This window comes from Carassius gibelio, chromosome B18 (genome assembly GCF_023724105.1).
Source record: "Carassius gibelio isolate Cgi1373 ecotype wild population from Czech Republic chromosome B18, carGib1.2-hapl.c, whole genome shotgun sequence".
Taxonomy (NCBI): domain Eukaryota; kingdom Metazoa; phylum Chordata; class Actinopteri; order Cypriniformes; family Cyprinidae; genus Carassius; species Carassius gibelio.
In genome coordinates, this window is record NC_068413.1 from 6643182 (window position 1) to 6657603 (window position 14422).

At 35.8% G+C, this 14422-nt stretch overlaps 1 protein-coding gene across 2 annotated transcripts in view; it reads left to right on the forward strand.

Annotated features, from left to right (window-relative positions):
* LOC127977809 (cadherin-13) overlaps window positions 1-14422 on the forward strand; it is a 281167-nt gene that overhangs the window by 69660 nt on the left and 197085 nt on the right. For both annotated transcript variants that reach the window (XM_052582947.1, XM_052582946.1), the window contains exon 2: window positions 12878-12998. In XM_052582947.1, the coding sequence (XP_052438907.1) occupies window positions 12878-12998 (121 nt within the window). The remainder of the gene's footprint in view (window positions 1-12877; window positions 12999-14422) is intronic.

The window sequence follows — 14422 nt, forward strand, 5'->3', positions numbered from 1 at the left end:
AGAAAGTGCAGCTACAATATAGAGCCACTGTCACTGGAGTTACTTAAATGTCATGGCAGAATATCATTCAGCCATCAAAATCATTTTTATATGCTTAGATTATGTTTTTAGCACTTTAGCCAGCATATTCAGTGTTCACATTACTGCAGTTGTTATCAGGTGAGTAATCAATATCTAGACAAACACATTTAACTAATTTAATTTCAAATTATTCCCAGCTAAGTGAGTTCATGTGTTTTACTTTTGGGTAGCATAATGAAACAAGCTTGAATCCCTTTTATAAAAAGGTTTTTAAGAAATTAGTGAACATGGTTTATTCTTTGTAACTGTAGCTGGTTGGAAACTATGGAATATGCTCCATTGCTCTACGCGACCCAACAAAATGATAAATAATAAAGTGTCATATCTGTATTTGTTGGAAGAAATAAAAAGTTGGTAAGGAATGAATGCGTTTTTCATTTTGATTAGTTTCAAAAGTGACAATTAAAACTTTTACATTGTGTAATATATTTTTATATATATATATTACATAATGTAAAAGTTTTAGATTTCTATTAAATTTTTCAGATACATGTATATTAAAATATAATTTTTTAAATACTACAGTGATTCAAAGGATCATGTGAATCAATGTCAGCAAAAAATTCAGCTTTGTCATCACTGATACTTAATCACTGGTATATTAATACTTTTAATATGTGGTTTTATAATAGTACATAATTGGTTATAATTTTAAATGTGTTGCTTAATTAAAAATGTGTTTCTCTACTGGACACTTGGACAAGATGTTATGACCCAAAACAATATTATTTAAACATTGATAGACCCTTTAAATTCTATTCTGTCAAATGTGATAAGTAATTATATGCACAGTGCCAATTTTTCTTATTTTTTATGGAGTTTTAACTCTGACATCATATTTCAGAGGGCCAAAAAAAAAAAAAAACGGCACTCTGGTCATGTGACTTATTGGATATGCTATAGCTATACCACATAAATGTGGTGATTTATACCACTCTATTTATAGATTGATTTAAGATTGGAGACATTATATACATTAGACAGACTAAAGCTGAGTACAGGAAACTAGTCTGGCTCTTGGAGCCCCTTTTTTCAGCATTCAGAATGTTTATGACCCCAGTGATCTGCTTAGTCATCCAAGGTCTGCTCTCTGCCCTTTAAACAGAGTTGCTAAGTGCCAGCTGTTTGGCCCGGCTGAATGGTAATGTCTTAAGGTAAACACTGTTGTTTTCTTTTGCTCTGTCTGTGCCCTTCATTCACGCTGCAGTGGTTTTGCTTTAAGTTGGATCCTTTATGTTTATAATTTTCCAAAAGTTTGCAATCTCAGGATACCCAAGTTTGTGTTCCAATGCATGCAAGATAGTTATACTGAATGTTTTTGTTAGAAAAGCTACAGTATGAGTTAGTTTGGAGAGATATGTTATCATCTGCCGATTATGAACAGTTTAATTATTGCTAAACTGAGTCTGAATCATAGGCCAGGATCCCACATCTGGAGTTGAAACCACAGTTGTGAACCCTGTCAGGCCTGCCTTGTAAATTACAGCAACAGTGCGGATATCTGTTTGCTGTGCCCAGTACCCGGCCTTTTTTTTTTTTTTTTTTTTCTGTTTATGCACCAGCCCTTATTCACTGGCCCAGCAGGTGTAGTGTGTCCAGATTCCAGATGGTTGTGCAGGCTGCTTCTCCCACCGGCAAGCCAGATGCAGCTGTTTGGACAGCTAACTGATTGATTCCGCTGCAGACTCTCACTGTGACCAGGCCTGGATCACTCCTGCTACGCCCTCTGTGCACACTGATTTTTACCACAGAGTAGAGGACTCAGCCCAGGCTAGGGAAGGGAATGATGAGGGAACCTTTTCTTGCCCAGCTGGGGGTGGATTATAGGACGTCCTGGTCTTTTCATTGCCTGGGAACAGTAGGGTGTCATTTTGGCCAAATTTGAAAACTGAGACGCCATTGGAGAGAAGGTTTGGAAGGGAATGTGTACCATCCCAAGCTATTGTAGTAATTAATGCATATTAGATACAGTCTGGGGATGTGGGTATTTTTCAGGGGTCAGTGGATATGAGGGGTTTAGTGCGCATCTGTGCATCAGCCTAAGGCCTTCATTTGAGGCAATATTGGAATAGTATACACTGTGAAATGTTTACTGAAATGTTACATCTGTTAACAAGGCTGGACGAACCATATGGGTATGTGGGCTCATGGCCAGGGGCGTCACTTCTAGGATGACCACCATGCATTGTATTTATTCTGGTGTATGTATTTTAAGATGCTTTAACTGAACAGTTTTGACTCCTCTGGCTTTCTGTAGTGCAGTGCTCATTGCACACTGGTGTTGGTGTAAGTTCACAGGCTTTTAAATGAGAACTTCAGAGATAAATTGGATACACTTTATTTTAAGGTTTTCCTTGTACAGTTTAATTATGTGATTCAATAACTAGTAATATTAATTAAACGCATGTACTTACTGTAGTGTTAAGGCTAGGATTAGGGTTTGGTTTAGTCTTAGTTGCTTGTAATTATGAATAATTGATAGGTATTACTGTATTAATTACATGTAACATTTAGCAAGAACACTGTAAAATAGTGTTACCTAAAATGAAGTGTTTGATTTAATACAGAGGCTCTCAAACTTGTGGGATTGAAGGCTTCAAGTCAATAAGCTGGCCAATTCAATATGTCAAAGCACCTTGTTTTTATTAATATATTAAACTAATTAATGTAATTTTTTTAATACATTATATTAATTAACCACAGTTTATTTTGCGATTCCAGAATGTGTATTATGTATTCCAGAGCTCTGTTTGTCAGTAACAACATTAGTTGATGTAAAATAAAAATAAATATGATTTCAGTATTACACTACTTCTCTACTCTGTGTGTTTGTAGGATTTTAATTTAGATTACAATTAGCTTATTTTAATATTGAAATACTTTTAAGTCATCCTGCAGTCATTCACTGGCAGAGAGCCACTTGTTTGGTAAAAACTTCATGTTTCCAGGTTGCTGTCGTAAATATTGCAAAAATTCTGGATTCTGAGTTATTCATGCAAAAGCTTAGTGGTTATTAAATCTGGATGAGGGGGAACTCTGGCCAAAAAGCATGTTATAAAATAACAATATTTGTTTTGTTTTTTTACTTGTCTGCAGAACAGAATTCTACAACACAATCAGTTTACATGAAAAATAAACTGCAATATACACCAGAACTATTTAGTGAGATTGCATATCAATGTAGATCTATAATCCTCTGAATGTCTTATATTAGTGACATAAATGACTAGACATGAATCATAACTTACCCCTAACACCACAAAGCTCTTCACACACTTCAGGTGCTGCAGCCGTTTCCATTCAGCTTATCTGTGAACTCATATGGCTATATTGATTTTTTATTTTTTTTATTTTTATTTTTGGAGCTGACATTTACACCAGACTCTGCCTAGTGACTTTGGCTGCACTGGCTTTCATCAATGAAGTCTCAACCTTAATCACACTTCAGGCCTGTCACAGCACCTGCCCGCAGGCCATCACCACTATACTCTTTAAAGAGACAACAGCTCCTGCTAAAGCCTCCAGAACCATTTCAGAGTGACCATGTGCACAGGTTCTTAGAAAGCCACATGCCCAAAATAAACTTCTTTACCCTGTGCTTAAATGTCATACTCTGAACACCACTGGGCAGAGTTCACTCAGAGCGTCTGCAGCATCCAAGCTTCTTACTTACAGCTTATTACTTGTGCTAAAAACTTAATATTGTTATTTACATTTAACAAAATGTATGATAATCATAGTCAAATTATACACCTTCATTACATGCATTATATTGAAGTGATATTATGTACAATTATTTATATCCATTGTTCAGTTTTTGTGTTTTAACCAATGACCTTCAAGTATTCACTTAAACATACTGTAGTCATTTTGTCTCTGCAGTCTAATTCATGACAAACAGACTCATTCAGAGCAGACAATGGCAAATAATTTATATTATTTATAAAATGTTATTTTACATTTTTTTAAAATAATTGAAGCTGCTGTTGTAGACCTGAAAACTCTAATCACTGTTTCATCATATTTGTTTTTCATATTATTAATAACTGTATACTCTTCATGAGTAAATATTCACAAAATTATTCAAGCGATATTAATATTAATCTTTTAAAAAATATGTTCAGTTATACTTTAGTTTAGTCACGGTTAATAAATATTAACATTGATTCAGCAACACACTATTTAAAAAAAGACTATGATTATCATACATTTAGTTAAATGTAAATATTAATGTTTAGTTTTTAGCACATTTGAACTTTTTGATAGTGTGTTCAATAGCATATTAGTTTTGCAGTTGGATAAAAAGGGGTATTGTGGAACCTGAAATGTTTTAATATTGGTGTCTTGACATCTGTAAGTTTGGGAATTGATGTTCACAACCTATTTTGCTTTCATAATGCGATGTATTTCCAAGTGAAATAGGATTTTAATGATTTATTTTGTTGGTGGCTGTACCATCCCAAAATGCAGCTATGTTGAAAGGAAAGCTTAAATGGCTGTCTGGTTGTTGGTGAACAATACTCAATAGCCCTATGAAGTGAGATAAGTGGAAAAGAAAAGTCATTTCAGAAGGGCAAGTTATTATGTTTTGATTTAAGGTTATGAAGACAACAATTTTTTTGTCTTATAACATGAACCTGTGAATTGCAATAATACAGGAATGTGTGTTATAAAAGTAAATGGGGTCCGTTTTGATTTCATGTTGACCTACTGTAAGCAATTCCGAGTTTCCTTCACTAGTTTATCTTTGCCCTGTTATGCTGCTATAGTCTAAACATGCAAGACTTTCTTAGTCTGTGTTAATTTCGTTCTGACTTATTGAAATTGCTGATGACTTTAATGGGCTAATTAATTAAAGATGTGATTCTCTGAGCAGCATTAAGGGAGATGATCTATAAAGAATGAATAGCCTATTCTACCATCATTATGGCTGCGTGATAATAATGTTTATATCAATTTGTTCTCATTAAGTAGGTGAATGACAGGAGAGAGTTTAACTTGGACTCTAGGAGATGGGAGGACACACATAAAGCTGTTAGCTTTCTCTTTTAGCAAAGGAATGTAGTGACATATCGATCTGATACTCGCCAAATATGTGGTCGTTGCTTTTCTCTCACCCAATATACCCAGTGAACTTTATTCACTCCTCTGACATCTTTATTTAAGAGAAAAACCTGTGAGGCACAAAAAGAATCAGTGGGTTTATGTGCTTCCATAAGTGCTATAAATTGTGAAGAATGCAACACGACCGCAGAAAGAAAGTCTTTACGTTTTGCCATCTGCAGTCTGTCAAGTGATTGTAATGTCCCTGCTGCTTTTGTTTTTGTTCCTCAACAGTTATAAAACCCTTCAACGGAAAACAAGTCTCCCATTTTACCACATATGGTGTACGACTAAATTTTCTAATGACCCTTTGCAGACTTGATTGTACAATATAGGCAGCTGTAAAACACTTTTAGAATGGGACATTAAAATTGCTTTGGGTTACCACAGCATCTGAATGAAAATGACTCTTAGTGCGTGTGGCCTGCGTTATGGCTACATTCTCATCTGTTGCTTTTATCCTCCAGTAGTTTTGAGGTTAGAAGGTCTAATGAGTAGATTACATGCCATGGAGAGGGATTACAGTACTTTAGGCCTGCTAACTATTGCTTTACAGTGCTGTAGTTGCAGGGAAATATGTTGGTTCCAGGCTTTCTGTTGGAAAGAATTAATCCAGGCATTATGGGTAAGCTGAGATTCGAAGCCTCAGACGCTGACCTCATTGATGCAGCCAAAAGAATCCAGCTATCAAGCGCTGCAGGATTTCTAACGTGCATGAAACGCATGGATTAATTATGGCGTCGACCTCGAAAAAGTGCTAAAGCTAACAAACTAGAGAGTTTTGCCAGATACTCGTCAAGCTGTTTTGCCCAGGCTCAGTTTTAATGTAGTCGCAAAGTAAGGCACACGTTTAGATCTTCAATATCACTCAGGGCTTTATGGCGCAGTTTATGAGCGGAGACGGGGGATGGGTTTGAACTCTGTTTCCCCTCAAGTGAAGCAAAACAAAAAGCCAGACTCTCTCAGGAAGAGCTGAGTAAACCATATCCTCTATATCTCAGCTGGGACTCATAAAGCTGCTTCAAAGAAATGGCACTCATCAGATTGGAAGCTTATTCTTTCTCTTTGTCATGGTTTATTTGTCTTGTCTCTTGTCAGACCTATCTTTGTTTATAACAAACACAGCCCTTGCTGCTACCTTTTTATAAGTTCCCTCAAACAAAGGGACTGTTCACCTAAAAATGTCAATTCTCTCATTATTTACTCACCCTCGTGTTGTTCCAAACCTGTGTGACATGTAGAGATATATTTAGCAATGTTTTGTGGTGTTACGGTAAACAGGCAATTAAGCTTTCAAGCTTCAAAAAGGATGCAAAAGCACCATAAAAATATCATAAAGTGGCCCATATGACCTTATGTTCTATATTCAAAGTTGTCCAAATGAAAGCTCTGTATAAGAAGCCAACTGGAAATTTAGTCTGAAGATCTGGACATCTTTTCTATGAATTGATTCATTCAGTTAACAAAACCAGACTGACTGTTTAGCTTACAAATCAGACTGTGCAGGTTTAAGTGATTTTGAGGTTCTTGCTGCATTTTTTGTCCTTTAACAGTTGTTAATCTTAAAACCCTTCAATGGTAATCCAATTTGCTAATGATTCTGTATCAGAAAGTGATTGATATTTAAGTTTCTGAGCCCTAACCCTTGATGTTCGAGAGAGTTGTAGCCATTGAATATAATTTTAGTTACTTAATTGAGTTAACCAAACAATCCTGAATGATTTAGTTTACAAATCAAACTGTTCTAGTTAAAATTATTGCATTGTTTTGTTCATCAATAGTTATGTTGACCTTTAAACCCTTCTATGAAAATCCAACCTCCTATTTTATGACATATGGTGTACCATTTGACTGAACTATTGACCTAATGACCCTTAATGATTTCTTAATAAATCAGACCGATCTGGTTCAGTTTAGCTGGCTGATTCAATCAATATTCATCTCACTGGTTCAAAGAATTTTCCGGTCTCAGTAATCCAGGCCCATCTCAATACTAATGCTGCATTTCGCATCATATTTTACTCTTATATGTATTGTGTAGCATATGTTGAATTGCACAAATGTACAAACAATTGCAGTAGTTAACAACCCATTGGATAGCCCATCTGTTGTATGGCTTCAGAATAACTGAAATATAGTGCACAGTAAACATTTTATGATACTTTAATGCCGCTTTGTGTGCTTTTTTAAAAGCTGAAAGCTTCAGTCACCATTAATTGCATGAAAAAAGTCTTAAATGTCTCCTTTTGTGTTATACGGAGGGAAAAAGTCCCACAGGTTTGGAACGACATGAGGGTGAGTAAATGCAGGCAGAATTTAATTGTTGAGTGAACTATCCATTTAATTCCCCCCCTTTGTCGTTCACAAGCAGCGAGACCTAAAAGAAAAGCGGAGACTTCTAAAGGCACATTTAAATGTTTTTCTTACCATACCAGCAGGGAACATTGTCATTTCCTAACCCCTGTCCCCTCGATCACAGCCCACCAGTGTCATCTTCTCTAGTTTTGTTTAATAAGGAAATCATGCTGTGTCAAATTATTAGAAAATAATGAAGTCTCCACACTGTATAACAGAAATGAACCGATAAGGTGACCAACATGCCAAGCATTCAATTACGATTTCCAGTTCAGACAGAGGAGAAGAAAAGCCTGCATTATTGAGGGAAGGAGAGAGAGGGGATAAGTCGAGGCAAGGCAGCAGGTGGTGTTCTTGCTTTGGATGCAGTGGAGATGAAGGCAGGTCGGCACAATCCCCTTGCGCTGGGCTTTCTTTTGTCACATCAAACAAGGCCACACGTTTTTGTGAGCATGGGTGCACATTCTCAATTTCCTCTTACCTCATTTTCTGTCCTCCCATTGGTTGTCATCTGCTCTGACACCAACATGGATACTCTATCACACATGCACACAGTGTGACGCTCACACAGGATGCTTTCCATCAGTTTGACCGAGTGCAACAGTATTGAACACAAAGTGCATTTATAGGTGCTTTTAAATATATGTAATTATCCTGACCCCTACTTAATCTGATTGAGGTTTTTTTTTTTTTTTTTAAGAAAAAAAAAATCTGATATTGATTTGCTGCACTGCTTGTCAGAAGTTTTTTTTTTTTCACAGCATCATGAAAAGTGATATGGAGCATCAGCCATTCATCATTCATAGGGCTTCAGCTAACTGGGCCACAAGAAGGAGACTGTACATGGAACATTCATGAAAATGTACTGTAAATGATTTTCATTTCTTTGTATACAAATCCATAAAAAAAAAAATCTTTATAATGATATTCTTACTCTACAGATATTATTTATAGGATTCTTTAACAGAAAATTAAAAATATATATAATCTGCACTGTCTTTTATAGCAAAAATAAAGTTTTTTTTAGTTTTACAGTGTATACATCTGAAATTAATAACTGTAGAGAGAAAAACTATGTAAACAGACAGTTTTAAAGTAAATATGGTAACACTTTAGAATAGGTAACACTTGTTAACGATTAACTATGACATTTCTCTCAATACATTATTAATTTGCTGCTTATTAAAAGTTAGTAAGGTAGTTGTAAGGTTTAGGAATTTGGTAAGATTAGGGATGTAGAATAAGTTCAAGTAGAATTCTAAAGTTTTACCCTTTTATAATAATAATAATAATAATAATAATAATATTAATAATAATAATAATAAAAGAAATCCATGTTCTTTTATTTTAGAACCAACATGATATCCTCATACAATAATATCACAGCTAATATGTTTCTCACACAGTATAAATGAGTCTTTGTAAATTAAAATATGACTCTATATTTTAGAAATGAAGTTTCGTTTAGGGTATCATCATATTTAGGGTCTTTAACAAAAAGTTTGCCAACTCCTGCTTTTGAGCACATTTACTTGGATCAACAATTATAAACTTTCCAGACGAAATGTAAGAAGTGTGAATTTCCCTTTTAACACCCTTCTACATTTTTACAAGTTCTGTCCTCATTTTTTTGCTGACACTTCACAGATTTATTCCTCGGGCAGTTTGAAGGACACAACATAATTAATGTCCAGCCTTTTCTTTTCCTTCTCATCTTTATTTCTTTATCATTTTATTCTCTTTTTGTTCCAGTATTGGGCAAACGTGCACAGGCGCCCTCCGATAATATCTGCTCTGACATTATTTTCTGTCTGGATGGATGTTGAAATGATGTTCACCATACTGATTGGAGAAATTGATTGTCTTATATGGAATGTTATCTCTGCCCTGTTGAGGCAATTCTTAGAATAGTTGCTTTGTATGCAGCTATGAAAACTCATTGAGTTTCTGAGTAACTAAACTAGCTTCTGTTCTCTTATGAGGAACTCCATTAAGAGAACTCCTAAAGGACCGAAGAAGCAGCGGGTTGAATAGAAACAACCATAGAGAGTGGAGACCTTGTTTGGAAACCGTGCCCTTAACCCTCAAATGTATTTGTCATTAAACTGGAGATTTAATGTATGCCTTTGTGAGTTCAACAAGAGACTCCATAGTGCTATCCGAGCGTCACTGAGGGCATTGCTACCTTAGCAGCAAATTAACCTGTAGGACAAGAATGATAGTGTTTTTTCCCATTTCAGTAAACACAGCACTTTTGTCAGATTTGGCTCATTAAATCTAAAAAATAAGCTAAAATAAGCAATTATTTTCCCCTCAAAATACACAGTGCTGAGATTCATAATTTTTTATATACATATTTTTTGTCCATGTCATATCCTAGGGGAAACGTCATAGAAAACTTTTATTCCAAATTGCTGAGTGTGCAATTGCAAATGGCTTTTTTTCAGCTGCAGTTTTTCCTTGAAATTCTGAATTACTGTAATAACATGCTTGAAGCTCCCTAACGCTGAATCTCCCTTGCATTCATTTTTCTTTCAAGGGGTTTGAAGGTAGCGACAGTGCAGAAGCATACAATGTCATACCCAGACTGCTCATCTGAACACGCAGTGAGGTGAAGCAGCTGTTTGAGATCTGTCCTCTTAAAGTACATTCTGTGTCCCAGCTGGTTCCTTACAAGGCCCTTGCTGTCCTATGCTCTCCAACACCGCAAAGCAAATCAAACCAAACCAGCACTTCGCCATTGTTGACTGAACTTCAATAATGGACTTGGATATCAGCTTTAGTAACAACTAAAGAGACCGCAGATATTGATATTCATGAAGTTCATCAATTATAAAAGAAGCTCTACAGAAGAAAAAAAAGTCTCATTATTCAATGACAAATGTATCGGTTCAGAGTTGATTCAATTGAGTGTTGCAAAGTTAGCATTGTTTCCATCTCAATTCAGTTCACATTTTTAATAATATTCGATTATATTATTGAATATTAATTGTCTTTTAAACCCCAATTAATCACCTAGGATTGATATACAGTACAGACATACCTTCTCATTCAAAGAGTTTTCTTTATTTTCATGACTATGAAAATTGTAGAGTCACACTGAAGGCATCAAAACTATGAATTAACACATGTGGAATTATATATGGAATTAGATACATAACAAAAAAGTGTGAAACAACTGAAAATATGTCATATTGTAGGCTCTTCAAAGTAGCCACCTTTTGCTTTGCACACTCTTGGCATTCTCTTGATGAGCTTCAAGAGGTAGTCACCTGAAATGGTCTTCCAACAGTCTTGAAGGAGTTCCCCGAGAGATGCTTAGCACTTGTTGGCCCTTTTGCCTTCTGTCTGCGGTCCAGCTCACCCCTAAACCATCTCGACTGGGTTCAGGTCCGGTGACTGTGGAGGCCAGGTCATCTGGCGCAGCACCCCATCACTCTCCTTCTTGGTCAAATAGCCCTTGATGCCTTCAGTGTGACTCTACAATTTTCATAGTCATGAAAATAAAGAAAACTCTTTGAATGAGAAGGTGTTTCCAAACTTTTGGTCTGTACTGTATATCATATATCATCTTTTAGAATAAGCTGGCACTGTGCTAATGCTAGTTTCTTTAAAGGTAAAAATAATTTTTATTTATTTTTTCGCTACAAAGCAGCCTTGTGCATATCCTTTCATAAAGAATGATTGTGAAGAAAGCATTGGGTTTCACTATATCACAAAGGAAGAAACGAAGCCAAAACCTATATTATTCATGAATGGGTTATCTTATCTAAAATATTTACATTTTAGACAGCGCAGCTGATGATTTATGCTCTATGTTTCTGATGTAGTGAATCTGTGTTGAATGTATTCCCTATGGAAGGACCTCTTGAGCGGATCTCTGAAATTCCATCTGTGTGTCTAGAGTTGTTATGTACTATGTAGAACTGAGAGGAGGAACAGGGCTGTATATTCAAGGATGGCATGCGGGGTGTGTCATTGTCAGAAAGAATGTCTGTTTACCTCCAGCTGAAAGGGTGATTGATGGAAAGCAAAAATAGGTGTGAAAGAGTAATAATGTTGCTGGAAGTAAAAGAGGAAGATGGACAGAAAGGTTGGTGCTGCATGGCTGACTGGTCCTTACAAAGGGGAAAAAGCCTCTCCATCTACCATCGAACTAAAAGTCACAAAACAGCAATTTCCTCTGAGTTTTAAAAGCTGGATGATTACCTTTAATTCTTAATGAAGACGAGCTTTGCTTTCCTAAGTGCAAGGCAACCTAAAATTGGTATAATTGACCAGAAAAGCCCTCAGCAGAATCATTGTGCTTTTACTCGGCGTAAAAGCAGCATTTAGTCATTGTAGGCTCGGCAGAAAATGGACTTGTTGATCTATGTGAACTACAATACTCTGAATTTGGTCAGTACACTTGTTTTAGCAGGAGTTTTACAAGAGTTTTTTTTTTTTTGCTTTTTCAAAAGATGTGCTAAAAAGGCTAAATCAGGTTATATAAATTCTTTACTCAGAAAAACCTTGACTATGTAGTTCTGAGAATAAATTAAAGGTAAGAAGTGCACTGAATGTTGGCACTGTGAGAAAAATATGAAACTCTAGCCACATTTGATTGTATTTGTTAAACTTAAGACTGGCAATTTTAACACGGGTCAAATGTGAATTCACTTCTATCAGACAGATACAAATGTGGGAGAGCACAAAGTCAAGGATTGCAAAGATGTTCTGCTTTGTACTAAAATACAATTTTTGAATCGTATGCAGACTTGAATGAGGACAATTATTTTGCTAAGTAGAGTTTAAAAAAGTGACAATTTTGCATAAGGATAACAGATTTTGAGCTATAAAAGGTTTCATAACTATATTTCTTATGCTGTGTAAAGTTTTGATGCCTTTTAAAGCTATATACTTATCTTAGTTTGTTGGGTAAAAGCTAACATGACATGATGAAAGATATGGTAATTTCATTATATCTCTGAAAGCAGTGACAATTATAATTCTAGTTCTGAAAAAAAAGGGATTACTGAATTCGAACTTAAAAAAAATAATAATTCTGCTTGAAGACTTTTTTTCACTTCTGCTTAAAAATAATAAAATACAATGTAGAATGTATTTAATACAGTGCAATCTGTTCTATTATTACTTTGATCTGTATGTATTTAATAAACACTTATTAAATAATTTATTGATGTATTTTAGAAGTGTTAAAGTTGTGGGTGCAGTTTTATTTGGGGTTTCAATTTAAAAACAAATATAAATGCAACTCTTTAAATATTTGTGAATATACTATACTTATAGCTGATTTATGTATTCAGTAATTGAATGGAAATCTATCTCTCTGTTTCAGGTTGTATGCACTGGAGCGCAGGAAGAGGAAGAGAAGGCTGAATGTGTACCGGGATTCCAGGAGAAGGAGTACCAGGTGGAGTACAGTGGAGGGTTCCTCAAAGACGTTCCTCTGCTGCAAGGTACGGCAATGATGTCATCATCTGTGAATGAAAAGGTGCAGGTTTGGTGGTGAAATTTGAGTTTTTTGGCTTTTTCCGTGCCTCTCGCTTTCTCTCTTTCACACACAGTGGCTGTCTAAGCCACATGTGTACGCCAGCTGGAGAAAGAACAGTTCTCAAAGGCCCCGGGAGAATGTTGATTGTTCATTATTCTCATTATCATGCACAATAAAAATAAATAAATAAATAAAATAAAAATGGAAATAAAGGCTCCAGTGTCCAAACACAACATCAAAATGATCTGGTGCTCATAAATTATTCTGTTTGATTGAGAGGCCTTTGTGATTCTAGTCTCTTTCAGTGGCTGCTGCTTGTAACGGCTACAGCTGCGTAGAACTTTCTGCATAAAAATTAATGTCAAGATTCTGGCAGACAACGCCGCCATCCAGACATTTTCTATCAGCATCATATTTTTCAGAGGCAGTTAGGACAGATTATCAAAAAAAAAATAAACTTTAGAATGCCGCAGGAAAGGAAAAGCAGAGAGCGGGAACTGCTACTAAAGAAGTCGTTTCCTCACAGGTCTCCACGTTCGTACAATGAAACTCTCCTGAAACCACCGAAAATAAGAGTGATTAATGAAATTACAGTCTAATTACGCATTAAGCATGTACGTCCCCACAGGATACTCCTACTCTGCCTTGCATGAAAAAGGCAACACCATGAGTGTTTTGAGAGCAACAACATATTAATCAGTTTTCAGATAAATCATAAACAATGTGTTGCCTGGTGGAGTTGGAACCCACCCACCCGTAAAGCCTAACATGAGAAATGAATAAAAGAAACGAAAACAAAAAAAACAAACAAAATGCAATCCACTATGTGGTGTTCAGCTCAGAGATGTCCAGAGGTCCTGTACTGCGTGTGAATAGCAATCAGACAGGGGACCAAACATGCTGCAGTGAGAGCAGGCAGACAGTGGCTTCGCTCAAGCTGGATGGAATATAAGTGTGAGCTGCTTGTACTACACTGATCACAGACTGTGGGAAACTGGCAAGAAGTCAGGAGAGATAGTAGTAGTTCAGGAGTATAGCCAAGCTTGATATTCAGAACCGGTCCATAAAATAGCCTGGATATGTTGAACTGCTATCTATCTATCTATCCATCCATCCATCCTTCTACCAATCATTCTATCTGTTGGTAGTATTATCATTAAGTCGATCTATCATTCTATCAATCACTCTATTGTTATTTCAGCCTTCAGTCCGAGGTGTATTCATTTGACTTTTGTTGTAGAATGGCTTTTACATATGTAAAACAAGTTTAACTTTTCAATATTAGAAACAAACAAGCAAGCCCTGCCTAGGTTGAAAAAGTAGCTCAAACGTAACATAACACAAAACATTGCTTTCCATAAAAAATATATATATTATTTTTCTTTTTTT